The sequence below is a fragment of the Chionomys nivalis genome, chromosome 8 (assembly GCF_950005125.1).
Source record: "Chionomys nivalis chromosome 8, mChiNiv1.1, whole genome shotgun sequence".
NCBI lineage: Eukaryota > Metazoa > Chordata > Mammalia > Rodentia > Cricetidae > Chionomys > Chionomys nivalis.
In genome coordinates, this window is record NC_080093.1 from 33258584 (window position 1) to 33273507 (window position 14924).

At 46.5% G+C, this 14924-nt stretch overlaps 1 protein-coding gene across 3 annotated transcripts in view; it reads right to left on the reverse strand.

The window, feature by feature from the left end:
- Positions 1-1950: 1950 nt before the first annotated feature.
- Positions 1951-14924, reverse strand: part of Dock8 (dedicator of cytokinesis 8) — a 196684-nt gene continuing 183710 nt past the window's right edge. For all 3 annotated transcript variants that reach the window (XM_057777797.1, XM_057777798.1, XM_057777799.1), the window contains 5 exons: positions 14589-14825; positions 10823-10966; positions 9362-9468; positions 2622-2792; positions 1951-2217 (listed from right to left, as the gene is read on the reverse strand). In XM_057777797.1, coding sequence (XP_057633780.1) covers positions 2157-2217; positions 2622-2792; positions 9362-9468; positions 10823-10966; positions 14589-14825 — 720 coding nt within the window. In that variant the 3' untranslated portion in view covers positions 1951-2156. The remainder of the gene's footprint in view (positions 2218-2621; positions 2793-9361; positions 9469-10822; positions 10967-14588; positions 14826-14924) is intronic.

Below are 14924 nucleotides of genomic sequence, written 5' to 3' on the forward strand. Positions count from 1 at the left end.
TTTCCGAAGCCCAGAGCCCTAAGCAAGTTGGCTAGTTTTGCAGGGCTATGGAGTGGAAAAATAGAAAACCAGGACTTGTGCTCCTTAGCCGGAAGACTTTCGGTGCCCAAGCAGACTCTGCGGTGTCTTCCAACTAACCCCAAGAAGCTTGTTGGGCAACAGGACAGCTGTTGGTGTCGTTATCTCTTTGCAGAAAAGGAGCTGGTGAGGGACAGAGGTAGCTGTTTCTTCCTTTGCATCTTTCAAGGCTGTAACATTTGAAAATCACCCCCCCCCACACACACACTCATTCACATGCCCCTTGCTGCCACTGTGTTCCCAAGGGAAACACAGTAGAGGTGACAGACATTCAGCTGCTAGGCTAATGTCACAGACATCTTCCTTCAGGGTCGGAGCAATTGTCCTGTAGTTAAGAGCACTTTTTGCTTTTACACAGGACTGGAGTTCAGTTCCCAGCGCCCACATGGTAGCTAGTTTTAATCCAAGTCAGGTATATACAAGTATTGAGTTACAACCTGAGGTGCAGTGACAGCTGCCCCCTGAAGGAGAGAGAATGGAGCACATCACAGGGTCCCCCTCAGCTTTCCTCCAGGGCTTGCCCGAAACCAAAGGGCTTCTGTGGCATGTCCGGATTCTCACAGTCAGAGAGCAGGTTATTTGTGCTGTGCCTGGGAATGTTAAAATGTCTCTCTCCGAACTCCATCTGTTTAGATACACATTCAGATCAAAGCCCAAGCAAGGTCTTTGTTTATGCTACTGTTTAAATAAGAGCAGCAAGCCTTATTAATTTTTAATGTCTTCCTGAAGACTATGAGTCAATGCATGCCCAGTGGTTTCTGCAAACATTTCGAGACTGAGGACAAAGAACTCTGTTCTGACCAGAGGGGTGCAAGATTGCATTACAGAGGCCACTCCGGATGCCACTGCTTGACCAAGGCCACACGACCATGGCCTCTGCAGGTCTCTGCAGCACTCTGAGTTGTCAAAGTAACAAACAGCAGCTGCACAGGGAAGCATTTTGCTTGTCATTCTTATTCTATCTTTGATATTAGTCAAGGTCATGAGTTGTAGGAAAAATATATAATTTAATTCTCAAATAATAACTTTCTCTTTTTTTCCTAAAATACATCGTCAAAAGACTCCAAAGCTAATATATTTTGTAGCAGACAGAGAACGCGATGTTCTGGAATGAAGGCAGAGCTATTACCCTTTTATAAAAATCCATGTCGTCCCAGAGAAAAAGAAAAGGAGTGAGCGAGAGCAAGCGTACAGGAAATCAGCAAAATGCTATGGGAGAATTGTTCCCGCCTTGGAGAATTTGCCATCAGTGAGGTGAGGCTGGGCAACCTGTACTGTCCGTCTCCCACAATTGGCCCCTAGGTAAAAGTGGGCTCACGCAGCTCAACAGAAACAACACAGAAATAACGAGACAACGCTCAGTCCGGCAATGCAGGTATTCCAGATTCCCAGCCATCACGAGGGAGAGGCTTCCAAGGCATCTTCTCATAGGCATACTGGAAAACAGTTCACTCTTCTGGAGTTTCTCTTTCTTTCCCATCCCAAGGGCATGAGTGAATTCACTTGGAATAGGCCACAGGACAGTTTTCCACTCTTCCGTCCACAATCTGAGTTTATCTTAGAGAGTTAAATATAGGTCAGAAGTCACTTCATAGGTGGACAGTGATGGGCCACTCAGCAGAGATATCTTAGCCTTTGCTTGTACAGCATTGTGAAAAACACTTTAATAGAGCCGGGCGGTGGTGGCGCACGCCTTTAATCCCAGCACTCGGGAGGCAGAGGCAGGCGGATCTCTGTGAGTTCGAGACCAGCCTGGTCTACAAGAGCTAGTTCCAGGACAGGCTCCAAAGCCACAGAGAAACCCTGTCTCGAAAAACCAAAAAAAAAAAAAAAACCAAAAAAAAAAAACAAAAAAAAAAAAAAAAACACTTTAATAAATATGGTTACGCCCGCTTTTCCCACCCCACCCAAGCTTCCGGAATACACTTGGGTATTGTTCCATGGTCATGGACCCCGAAGCTTCCAGGGCACTGGCTGGACAGGGACTGTGTAGTCAGTCTCGGGCGGCTGCTGTCTCCGTACCAGCGAGTCCTTTTGGGTAGTAGGGCCTCAGTCACTACAGGTAAAGGTGGCTTTTCTCAGCTGCCCTGTGACAACTGGGTTTCACATTTCCTGAAGCTAGATCTGTGGAAGGAGTCCCTGAAGGAAGGAGAGAGAGAAAGATCACAGAAGGATTAATTGGCTTTTTAATTGGGGTGAGGGAATTATGATCCAGAAAGATATTGGGGCTGGGAAACTTAGTAAATAAAAAGAGGAACTGAGACCCATTTACACTGTACACTCTCATACGCACAAACACACATACACACATGCATGCACATCAGCTACACTTGGGAATACCCTGGCACAAGGCCAATAACAAGGGGCTGGGAGAGGTCGGGGAAGGCTGGTTGGCTGGAGGCCTGCCTCCAAGGCCCCTAGTCCACTGTTGGTGTGTGTGTGTGGTGCCTCTGCTTTCTGCCAGGAGCAGGTGAGCAAGCTGGATTTGTGGCACCCCAGTGACCTCCGATGTCCAAGAAGAGGCCTTTCTGGACCCTGCTTACCTCTTTTGACTGTCAATTCTGAATATGGGCTTGTAGAGCTCTGGGATTTTCCGCTCGATCATGGGCCTGAGGCTGTCCCTCAGCTTATTATAGTTCTTCTTGAGCTCTTGCTGGTACTCCCGCTGCTCTGCAGTGATGAGCCGTCTGTTCTTCTCTACAGCCTCACCGCATCTGAGGTGGAAAAGCGAGGTTGTATGTCCTTATTGTCTGTATTGAGTGACTTGGAGAACAGCAGCAGCATGGCAGCTTCTTGAATACCTCTGCTATTATCTGCGTCCAGAATGTTTCCTTAGGGCCTAGTTATCAGCTGACAGGCTCTGGGGATGTGACTGAATCGTGGGGCTTTGGAGCTCATCCGTGGACGAGTCCATCTATTGCGTCATTCTCTGATGGGCAAGTGGGAAAAATAGGAGGCAGCATCTCAAGGAAGGGAGTGGGTCCTTGAAGGAATGACCTTGGGGGTATGTCTTATCTGTAGCCTTTCTTTGTTTCCTGGCTACCCTGAAAAGAAGAGCCTCCTCCAAATCATGCCCTGCCCCCACGATGTTCTGCCTTTTTTTTTTTTTTTAAATTTTTATGGTTTATTTAACTTTATTTTATGTGCATTGGTGTGAAGGTGTCAGATCCCCTAGAACTGGATTTTCAGACAGTTGTGAGCTGCCATGTGGGTGCTGGGAATTGAACCCGGGTCCTTGAGAAGAGCAGTCAGTGCTCTTAACTGCTGAGCCATCTCTCCAGCCCCCTGTTCTGCCTTTTTTGTAGGCCAAAGTAATGGATCCAGTTGTCCACCGACTGAAACTCCAAAAACTGTGGGCTAAGTAAATCTATTTCTGGCAAGTGTTTTGTGTCACCGTGATGTAAAGTTCACAACGACAACCTCTGATATGCTTGTGTGTGTGAGTGTATGTGTATGGTGTATGTAAACATGTGTGATGTGCGCTCAGAGATCAAAGGAGGACATTGGGTAGTCTCCTCCATCACTATCTGCCTTATCCCTTTGAGGCAAGGACTCTTCTGGAACCTGGGGCTGATGAGTTTTGCCTTGGCAGCACAGTAAACCATAAAGACAGCAATCCTTCAGTCTCTCCTCATTCTTTGATTGCTGGGGTTACAGGAAGGTGTGGGGCCATGCCCTGCTTCTTATATGGGTGCTGGGATCTGAACTCAGATCCTTCTGTTTGGGCAGCAAGTTTTCTTACTCACTGAGCCATCACTGAAGCCCCACTAAGAGTGTTTTCAGATCTTATGGCCCATCAGTTCCCCACAGAGCTTTCACAAAGCAGACTGTGGCCAGGCATGGTGACATACCCCTTTAATCCTAGTATTTGGGAGGCAAAGGCAGGCGGGTCTCTGTGAATTCAAAGCCAGCCTGGTCTACAAAGGGAATTCAGGACAGCCAGGGCTGTGACACAGAGAAACTCTGTCTCAAAAACAAACCAACAAACAACCCCCAAAACCAAACAAAAAAAAATAAAACAAAAGGCAGGCTTTCAGGTCCTGCTTCAGATGTGAGAGTCAGAACTGCTGGGTTCTGCCAGGCATTCAGCCTAGAGTCTTGGAGAAAGCCACCTTACTTGAACAGAGGAGCTTAGAGAAATGCTGCCCAGAGAGGTGGACTATGAAGTCACTATCAGCATAAGGCCTTTAATGTGAAAGTTGACTTGGGAAATTGGAATCTGAGGCTTGTACCACACACATGCTGCCTCTCCAAGGCATTTCATTATGAAATAGTCCTGTTTATTTACAACCTGAAGCACCAGAAACCTACACAAATTGTACTAGACGCACACTTTCTTGGGGCGCATGGCCACCTTCACGAGGAGCAATTCCTGCCTAAAATGAGCTCATGAGAGAAACTATAAGCCAAAACTTATAGCTGTGTAAGAATGAGAGGCAAGCCATAAGCCAGGTGTGGCGCACACCTTTAATCCTAGCACTTGGGAGGCAGAGGCAGGTGGATCTCCATGAGCTGGAGGGCAGCCTGGTCTACACAGTGAGATGCTGTCTACAAAAGGAAAAGGGATTAACGATAACACAGCGAAGTAAGATAGAACAAGAAAAGAGTAGCTAGAAAACCCAGTGTCAAAACAACTCAAACAGCAACAAAGAGTAGAAAAATGAAAAGAGAAAAAGCCCTAGAAAAGAATGAAATAGAATTTCTAGAAATGAAGGCACAGAGCTAGTAAACCCTTAGAAACCAGGTTAGCTAGACACCACTGGAGAACTAATGGCAAAGGCTGATAATTGCCCAGAGCTGAAAACAGGGCCGATTCCCCTACTGAATAGATTCTATGGTGGCGGAACTCTGCAGCAATAAATCAACAAAAAAACAAACAAACAAACACCCACCTCAACCCACGGCTACCTGACTTTTGGGACCGGATGAATACAGCACAACTGTTCTAATTCAGTCTCGGCCGCAGCAATCCTTCCACCCAGAACTCTAGTCCTCTAGTCACAGAGCATGGGGACAAAGAGTGTGTCCAAGGGACGGGATGGGGTGAGCCAGAAGAGCAGAGAATCTGCCCCAACTTTAGTTTTCTTGTTAGTCATTACAGGTGCAATGAGGAAGAACAAAGAGATCCGTGTGTGTGTGCAGACATGAGTGCAAGGGCCCAAAGAGGCCAGAGGTGCCGGATCTTCTTCAAGCTGGAGTTGCAGGCAGCTGTGAGCCACCTAACGACGGTGCTAGGATCAGACTCAGGTTCCTTGAAAAAGATCAATTCCCACATTCAGCTGCTGAACCATCTTTCCAGCCCCCTAAATCATTTAGTATTTATAATTTTTTAAAATTTATTTTTATTTTATGTGTGTGAGTGTTTTGCCTTCATGGGCCCATGGAGATCAGAAGAGGTCTCCATGGAGATCAGAAGAGGTCCAATCCCCTGGGACTGGATTTAACGATGGTGGTAAGCCACACGCAGGTGCTGGGAACGAAACCTAGGTCTTCTGCAAAGGCAACAGTGCTTTTGAGCCACCTCTCCAGTCCCGACGTTTATCATCTTTAGTTTGTGTCTGTAGGTGTGATGTGTATGCACCTGCAGTGTATGCAGTGCATGTGTAGAAGCCAGAAGAAGACATCAGGATTGTTCTGGAGACAGGGTCTCTTACTGGACGTGGGACTAGGCTGCTGGCCAGCAAACCACAGCTATTCTCCTGTCTCTACCCCCCTCCTATGCTGGGGTCACAGGTGCATGCACAGTGACACCTGGCTTTTTATGTGGGCACTGGGGATTTGAACTCAGGTCCTCATGCTTTCACAGCATGCACTCTTACCCATGAGCTATCTCCGCAGTTCCAAGTCTTTGCAGAAATGAGACCAGAGAAGGGAGAGAAAATAAGGAAAATATTGCAGTGTTTCTGATGCTCCAGAGATTTGGGGAGAAGAAGAGACAAGTGTGGCATTTGTCTGTCTGAGTTTTTGAAACCTGCAGGCATTTCCTCTTAGGAAGGGGCAGAGAGAAGACTTTTTGCTCACTTGGCAGCCATCTGAAGAGTGCCAGGAGGCTGGGAGTGCTGGCTGCTGCATGCCAGGCTGCCATCTGGGTCTGGTCAGCTACAGCTGAGTCAGAAGCCACTGCCCAAGGGCAGAAGGAGCAACTACAGACTCAGGCAGGGCCATGTCCACAGAGCTGTCTTCACAGAAAGGGTGGCTTGGGGTCACCGTGGGGTTCTGGGTTACCGACCAACTTTCTGAGAAGCCAAAACTTTCAGAATAGAGCTCACTGAAACACAGGCCCAAGAGGGGCCACATGTGACTTCCAGTGGCGTCACCTCTGCCACCTGGATATGAGAATACACCTGTGCAAAGCACTTGACACTGCTGTCCTGTTCTCAGATAGCAGCGACTTCCTCATTGGACTTGGAAGGGCGAGCAACTGGGGGAAGCTTCATCCACTGCTTGTGCTGAGGGCAATTTACCTGACTGACGCCCGTTTTAAAGGGACAGTGTGATAGGCTATGGCTCCTGACAGCGTGAAATAACTAGTGGGAAAGTTAACTGTAGTTACGTCACAAGGGCAGTGGTGGCCTGCGGGGCTTTCTTCTCTAGGGCCTTCCTGCTTGGGGTGTGATCTCTCCACACCGGCAGTATGAAAAGTGTGTCGGGCGGGCGAGGTGGTGAGCTGGCACTGACAGCTGGCCCTGAGTGACTCTTGGCTCACATTTGTCTTTTTAAAGAAGGCAAAGGAATTGAATGATGACCAGGTGGTGGCGGTGGATACCTTTGATCCCAGCACTGGGGAGGCAGAGGCAGGTGGATCTCTGTGAGTTTGAGGCCAGCTTGGTTTACACAGTGAGTTTTAAAGGATGTTGACTTTGAATAACTCTGTTCAAAGATCCTCCTAGGGAAACATGATCACCTGTCCTGCTCTCTGACTGCAGTTTCCAGAGGCCTGAAGCTAATCTGGAGCACATGCCTGGTAGGGATCGGCTAGGACACTTTATCTATGTGAGTCTTGGGGAGGACCCACCAATGGCATTAAGCGATCCAGTAGAGGGCATTGATGTGAACCCCCCCCCCTTTTTTTTTTTTTTGGTTTTTCGAGACAGGGTTTCTCTGTGGCTTTGGAGCCTGTCCCGGAACTAGCTCTTGTAGACCAGGCTGGTCTCGAACTCCCAGAGATTCACCTGCCTCTCCCTCCCGAGTGCTGGGATTAAAGGCGTGCGCCACCACCGCCCGGCAAGACCTGAGTTGATGTGAACCCTAAAAGTGCCTCTTCTCTCAACCAACTTCCTTTTCTGTTTAAATTCCGCCCAGAGCCATTGTGCCTCTGTCTTTCTGGTCATGGCCTGCTCTCAAGCACAGGCTGCCCCAGCTGGACTCCCATGAGGCAGTGGGGCTGGCATTCCTGACAGTCTTACAGACATGCCATCTTTCTGATAGTCACGGCTCCCTCTCACTACCATCTTCTTCCTTCCACCTGAACATCTGGGACAGATAGTAGGTGATACTTTCCTATAAAGCCCACCCCGGCCCACAATGGACCTGCCTTTTCTGATCTCCAGATCCCTGTATCTGGAACATTTTTAGAGTTCTCAGTACACACTGCACTGTATTGTTACTTAGCAATGCAATGGTACAGCCCATCATCAGGGGCAGGGGAAGGCCCAGACCGAATACCCAGAGCAGAGCAGACAACACATGCTGTACATTCATACATTCGTAGCCCACGAGGTTCAGCAAGGCCCGCCCACTGCCAGCTCTGAAGGCCAACAACTGCAATGAATTTCAAGTGAAAAGACATGGTGAAAAAGTCCTTCTAAATAATGATCCAAATATTTTTTTTTAGCCCTTTGCTACAAAAATATCCAATAATTAGCTAGGCATGATGGCATGCACCTTTAATCCCAGCATTCCAGAGCCAGAGGTAGGAGGATCTCTGTAAGTCTGAGGATAGCTGTTCAGCATAGGGAGTTCCAGGTCAGTCAAGAGTATATAGTAAGACACTGTCTCAAGGGAGAAGGGAAGGAAAGAAGGGAGGGAGAGAGAAAGAGAGAGAAGGGGAAGGGAGGAAGGGAGAAAGGGAAGGAGGATGAAGGGAAGAAGAAAGGACCACAAAACAAAAGCAAACAAATTACCATGAAGTAAAGAAAATGCACCTTGTATATAATGGCAGAATTGCTATCAGAAGGGAAACACAGTATTAATAGATGCGACCTATCATATATACCTATTTCCAAGCATCTGCGCTTCATTGCGGGAAGAAGTGTTCTTTAGACATAGCTTATGATAAAGGCAGCATCCTAGTGAGTTTTCAGTAAATTCGGCAAACTAACTTTCAGCTTCCCTTTCTCCCCACCTGCCCTGCAAGACTATTCCCATATTCAGATGGGGCACCAAGGTTCTGGATGGGAACGTGACTGGCACATACGCTCCTCTCCTGTAAGTGAAGAGGCATCATACCTGTCCCCAGCCTTCTGTTAGGGCTGCTGGAGACCAGAGGTACCTCTCTGTATTACAGGGATCACATGGCCCTGCCCAAAAGAGTCATTTTCTGTATGGGCTGAACCAGCTGCCCTTGAAGTGAACCACACAGAAGTCAGTAGCTCATGCGAGGCTGGCTTCGCATGGGGACGTGTCTTCTTTGCGAAAGCCTAGTTTTAGAGCCTTCTCTTTGTCTACCCAGTTTAGGCAAGCAAGTCACTGTACGATGTGCAGAACCACAGTACTAATGTAGTTAATAATACTGTTCTATGCAATAACAACACTAGTCGCGCCAACAGTCTTGACTTAATTGGGTCAGTCACTACCGGCACAGAGAGAATAGGAATGGCTGAGATCCAGAAGACCTGCCACCACTCAGCTCTGCTGCCGACTGGCTCGTGTGTGGCCATTAGTAATTCACCTCCCATCGCCACCTTCCATGCCTCATGTGTAAAGAGAAGAAGATACCTGTCTTACGTCATGACTGCGGGTGCAGTGCAACAGCGGCCGCAAAGCATCCCACACATGGAGTGTTAGTTTCTCAGTGGTCAAACAAGCACTGTTGCTCTGCTGCCCTGGTCCTTAAATGCATGAGTGTGTGTGTGTGTGTGTGTGTGTGTGTGTACAACACAAGCATCTGGCAGGGTTCTTAAACCAGTGTCTATGATCCATGGTGGTATCTGGAATACTTTTTTATTTGCTTTTGTAGCGGTGGGGATGGCATCCACAGCCTCATGCATGTCGGGCAAACACTCCATTGCTGAGCAGTGGCCCTACGCTGCCAGGCCCCAGCCATGACCATCCCCCTTCTTACCGCATTATGAACTCCTTGAAGCATAACCTCAGCTTGTTGTGATGGCGATAGAGCTTTGGGTCAGCGGGAATTTCAGCCAAGAACACTTGGGCTACCTCCAGCGGTCCCTGATGGAGAAAGCAAAACACAATACAGATATCGGAATGAAAATTAAATTGCTTGGGAGAGAGAGAATGTTGGGAGGGCTCCTTAGTTCAGGCATTTAATTTTGTAGCTTGTTTCATGAAAACAAAAAGCACAGGGAAGTCTTGAATTTCTCAGGAAATTGGTTCCTGAGGAGGATTAAGAGTTTTAGGAGAATACTGACCAGTATTAAATGCATCTTCTCAATCAAATACTAACCCTACAGCCTTCCCTTCATATCACAAGGTAAGGCTACTGCGGGGGTTCCTCTAACAAAAGAACTATCTCTATCTGTTCAGTCACATTTGCTTCTCTGGCAGCCCTGGTGGAAGAAACCATTTTGTGTAAGCCCTGGTTTGAGTCAGAGAAATGTACAGGCCATCTGTGGCCTATGGTTGAGAGAGGAAACCGCTTCTGTTTTCTTCACAGGACTGGGACTCCCAAAAGCAGAAGTGTCCTAATGGTTTTATAGTGTTGGACACACAATAGTCTTTCTCCTGCCTGATGCCTCTGTTACCCAGATTTTTTTTTTTTTTTTTTTTTTTTTTTTTTTTTTTTTGGTTTTTCGAGACAGGGTTTCTCTGTAGCTTTGGAGCCTGTCCTGGAACTCCCTCTGTAGACCAGGCTGGCCTCGAACTCACAGAGATCTGCCTGCCTCTGCCTCCCGAGTGCTGGGATTAAAGGCGTGCGCCACTACCGCCCAGCTGTTACCCAGATTTTGAGCGAACTTAGAACTTCTGCAGGGGAAGCTGGAGGAAGTGCTGGCTGTGAAGGACAATGGTTGGTGAGTTTTTGAGCGTGCTGGTGTGGAGAACCAACATCAAGGCCATGGACAGAAGGTACTAACTAGACTTGTGTGTCTCTCCATCTGAGACAGGCTGAGTTCGATGCTTACCTCATGTGTAATGGTTCTCACAGGAATAAGAAGCATCACCCTTTTTAGTTGGCCTGAGAGTCGAGTCCCAGGTCAATCCTGGTTGGCAAGACCCTTGCTATGTCAGGTATACTTGGTAGCTAACCGAGGAGAGAGATGGTCTGGGCCTTTCATTCTCTATATATACCTTCTTCGATTAGTGCCAAGCTCTGTCCAGAGTTCTATCTATGCTGGACACGAGTGAGTTCTCTTTAACAGGACTCCAGTTCTGGGTCACATTGCCAGAGCTGGTCCCAAAGTGTAGACTCTGAGAAAATGGCATTTCTTGAACACAGTTCACTCCTTTCTAGAATTTCTTTGGGAAGACTACATGTGGACTGATTCATCAAGTCTTAAGAACGGTGCAGACCTCATGAGCAAAAGAGTAAGCCCTGGCCGAGATGCTGTTAGTGAACCCTGCTTACCTGGTTCACAGTGGCTCCTACAGAGCCCTGCAGAACCATCTGCAGCATCTTGGCATCAGGGGGCTCCTGGTGTGTGGCCACAGCTAACTGCAGGGTCTTCTTCTTCATATCTTCAATGGCAACTTCAATAGGAGTCAAAACAAACTAAACAGAAGACAATGGGATAATAAGGTCACGGTCTTCCTCACAGTGCCCGGCAAAGCTGGAATGCTGACAGGGAGGCTGTCTGGCTTTGAAGAAGCAGCTAAGGAAAGACTTGCAGGGGAGTTTGGAGTAATCTGAACAGGCCACGTAGAGAGATGGACCTGACATTTCTTGAGTACCTACATGTTTAGTATTGTGTGTTTCTCTTTTAAACAGCCTCCTGTCCTTCCCACTCTAGAGTCAAGGGTGAATTTATAAGATCAAGTAAGTAACACAAAATGTATTAAGTGTTAAGGTACAAATTTGATCATAATTGGGCCTCTATTCTTTCTATATGGTTAGGTTTCTTTTTCTATTATTGAACAAGTTACTTGAGTTACAAGGCGGAAAGCACAGCAGCCAAGATCTCCTCTCCATCATCACATAAGTTTTTGGCATCATTTGTGCCCTTTCCAGCTCACCCTGGTGCAGAGGATTCTCTTCAGGACTGAGCTAGTTGTTAAGTTCTGCTGATTTGGGGTAGGGGCTTTCCTGAACACGATGGGTCAAATCCTGTCTCCCCCAAGCCCACATGCTAAAGTCCTAACCTCCAGGAGATCAGAAGGTGACCCTATATGTAGGTGGTAAAGTGAGTTTATTAGGGTCGACATAATTCATGTAATTGGTGTCCTTAGGAGATGAGGAAATGAGGACATGAGTGTGTCTATAGGACAAGTGATGTAAACTGACACTAGGGGAAGGGGTCCTTCAAGTCCAGGGGGCAGGCCTGGGGTAGATTCCAACCAGCCAACTCCCTGAATTTGAACTTTCATGCTTCTAGAACTGTGGAGACAATACATTTCTGTTGTTTAAGCCATTCAGTTCAGGATACTTTGTTACACAGCCCAAGCAATGGAAACCACAGAGTAGTTCTAGAGAATTGCATATGGCTATACGGACACTTGTACAGACAATGTATCTCTGTATTGTGCCTAGAATATCTTACTGTTCTAAAGTCCAAAGCAATAAGAACCACACTAGATGCTTCCAAAACCTCCTTCCTATCGACAGTCTCCAGGGCAGGCTCTTCTACCCTCTGGGAATGTCCCTTCCTGAGGAAGCTGCATCCCTCAATGGTGGTCTAGATGGCTGCTCTCCAGCCAGGTCAGCCCATGAGCTGCAAGTCCTCTGCTTGCTCACAGACTTGACTAGGCCTGTTACACTTGTTATTTTAATGAAGAACATATAAACTGATGAACTGAGGGTGTGGAAAGAAAGAACTGTTTCTATGAAGATCAAGCGGAATGCCTGGTTGGGTAAGATGTCATGAAAGTAATTTGCAATAAAAATTCCTGTTATATTAGGTATGCACGAGACAGCTGTAAGAGGCTTTGGGTTAGGCTCATCAAGACCCAGAAGTCATCCACTCACACATCAGTTAACAAGGATTTGTAAGGCTTCATTCTGCATCACGGAAAGCAAGCAAGCTGAAAACTGGGTGTGGTTTATACAAGAAAGACAATGCTATCTGTTGTGACCAGTAAAGCTGCGAGTTGGAATCGGAGGAGGCTGGAGTCGGTATAGAGGTGGTATGCGAATCAGCACGTAGGGATTTAAAGGAAAAATGGAATGCTTGTGATGGACTCTATTAAAATGGGTTAAAGTCTTCCAAAATACATAAGGTCTTTCTTGCCAACATTTTTATTAAGAAATTGGAGTCAAATACTTGGTACACAGGATGAATCTGGAGCCAGAAGCCAGGTTGATAAGCGTGCCTCATCTGAGCACCAGCTCAGGGGGACTGCTTGTCTGTGGCTCCCTCTCCAGTAATTTAGACTACAAGAACGCTTGAAACACCTATAGGACTTTAGGTACACACACACACACACACACACACACACACACACACTTTAAATGGAAGGCTGGGGTCTAGTATATAGTGTTCACCTAGCAAGCCCAAGGCCTTGAATTTAGTACCTAATACTAGAGGAAAACACTGCACAAACTATTTAAAATTTAGATACAGCCATTCCTCCCTCTCTCCATGGAAAGTTGTTTCTGAGAACCACTCTCTCCAATCACACTGAAATCTGAGGATGCTCAGGGTTTTGAACATAAAGTATACCCACAGTATACCACATGCTAAGGGCCTGGCTTCCGACAGAATCCTCCTACATAGTCAGTGGGCTAATCTCTCGATGAATTGATGACAGGAGGCATGACATGAAGTCTAGAGGATGGGCATGACTGGGTGACGTAGGTCTAGAGGATGGGCATGACTGGGTGACGTAGGTCTAGAGGATGGGCATGACTGGGTGACATAGGTCTAGAGGATGGGCATGACTGGGTGACGTAGGTCTAGAGGATGGGCATGACTGGGTGACGTAGGTCTAGAGGATGGGCATGACTGGGTGACGTAGGTCTGTAAGCCTCACTGTCTGCTTCCTGGTCACTACGATGTGTGCTGAACAGCTCTGCCATGCCTTCTTCACCATGGCATAGGAGACTTCAAAAACTGTGAGCTACAGTAAATCTTCCCCTAAAATCTTCAGGCCTTTGGTCACAGCAGTGAGAAACACTCCACAGTGGAGCAGCAAATCCTTCACAGCCAATGGGCTGCAAAGACCGTGTAGATATTTGCTTAACCATATTCTTTAAGGCGAAAATGACAAGGATAAAATATACTTAATAGATATAAACTTTTCCTTAAAAATGCTAATTCATGGTTAGTTAACTCCATGCATACAAAACCTGAGAATATAAAGGGCCAAATGTTTATAATAAGTTTATATGTTTATAAATAAAGTGGAAAAAAATGACACTGTAATTAAGTAAGTAACTATGCTATATAAAAAGTTATGCTACATTTTATATAAATATAAAATATACATATATAGACATACCATATAAATTATTAATATTAATGTATAATATAAATATATAATATACTATAAACATATATTTGAGTTTATATACTTATATATTATAACTATTTTATATATGATATATAAAATAATTTAAATACATAAGATATTTAAATATATAATATATATTTTGTGTGTATATATTATATAAAATATAAAATGATGCTATATTAAAGAGCTAACTATTTAATTGGAAGTGCTGTTTCGAAAGGTGTAACTAGCTGAATGGGATTCCCTGGCCCCAGAAGAGTGAGGGAATAGCTTTCAAGGTTATCTTTGCACATGCTAGATAAATGACCTACCACTGAGCTAGCTACATCTCCAACCCTTGCTTTATTCAGAAGATCTTGCTACACAGTTTGGGTTGCCTTAGACTTGCTCTGCAACTCAGAATGCTATCTAGCTCAAGTTGTTCCTGCCTCAGCCTCTGGAGTGCTGGAATTATAAACGTGCACTCCCAGATTTGGCACTGCACATGCTGGGTCTCACTATGTAGTCGTGGTAGGCTTGGAACTTGTTATGCAGATAAGGCTGACCTTGAACTCACAGCCGTCCTGTCTGCCTCTGTCTCCTCAGTATTGCAATTACCAGCCTTATTCTTTTCTATCTTTCTTTTTTCAAGATTCCCTTCAGTCTCCTGAGGTAGAGCTGGCGGGTGGGTCCCAGAGATCACCCAGGCCCACTCTCCAGAGGTGGCCACTCCCCTCAGGGTGCATTACCTCCTCTTTCTGGATGACTCGGATCCTGGTCTTGATGTAGGGGAAGGCATGCATGGTGGTGAGCACCGTGTTCCTGCGATACTGTTCGTGCAGCTCTCCCCGAGGCCGCCCCTCCAGGGTGAATGGGGTGGTGTACATGAACCTGCGAAGGTTGAAATTCTTCTCGAAGTAGGTCACCCTGTCTTTCATCTCGTACTCATCAAAATAAGGCTCCACGAAAGTGATCTGTATGTAGGCCTGGAGGAAGAGGTGAGAAGAAGGGAAGAGATGAGCCATTCAGCCAAGGAGATGCATGGCGCCCTGGAAGGGCATGCTGGGACAGAGCACAACACGCCT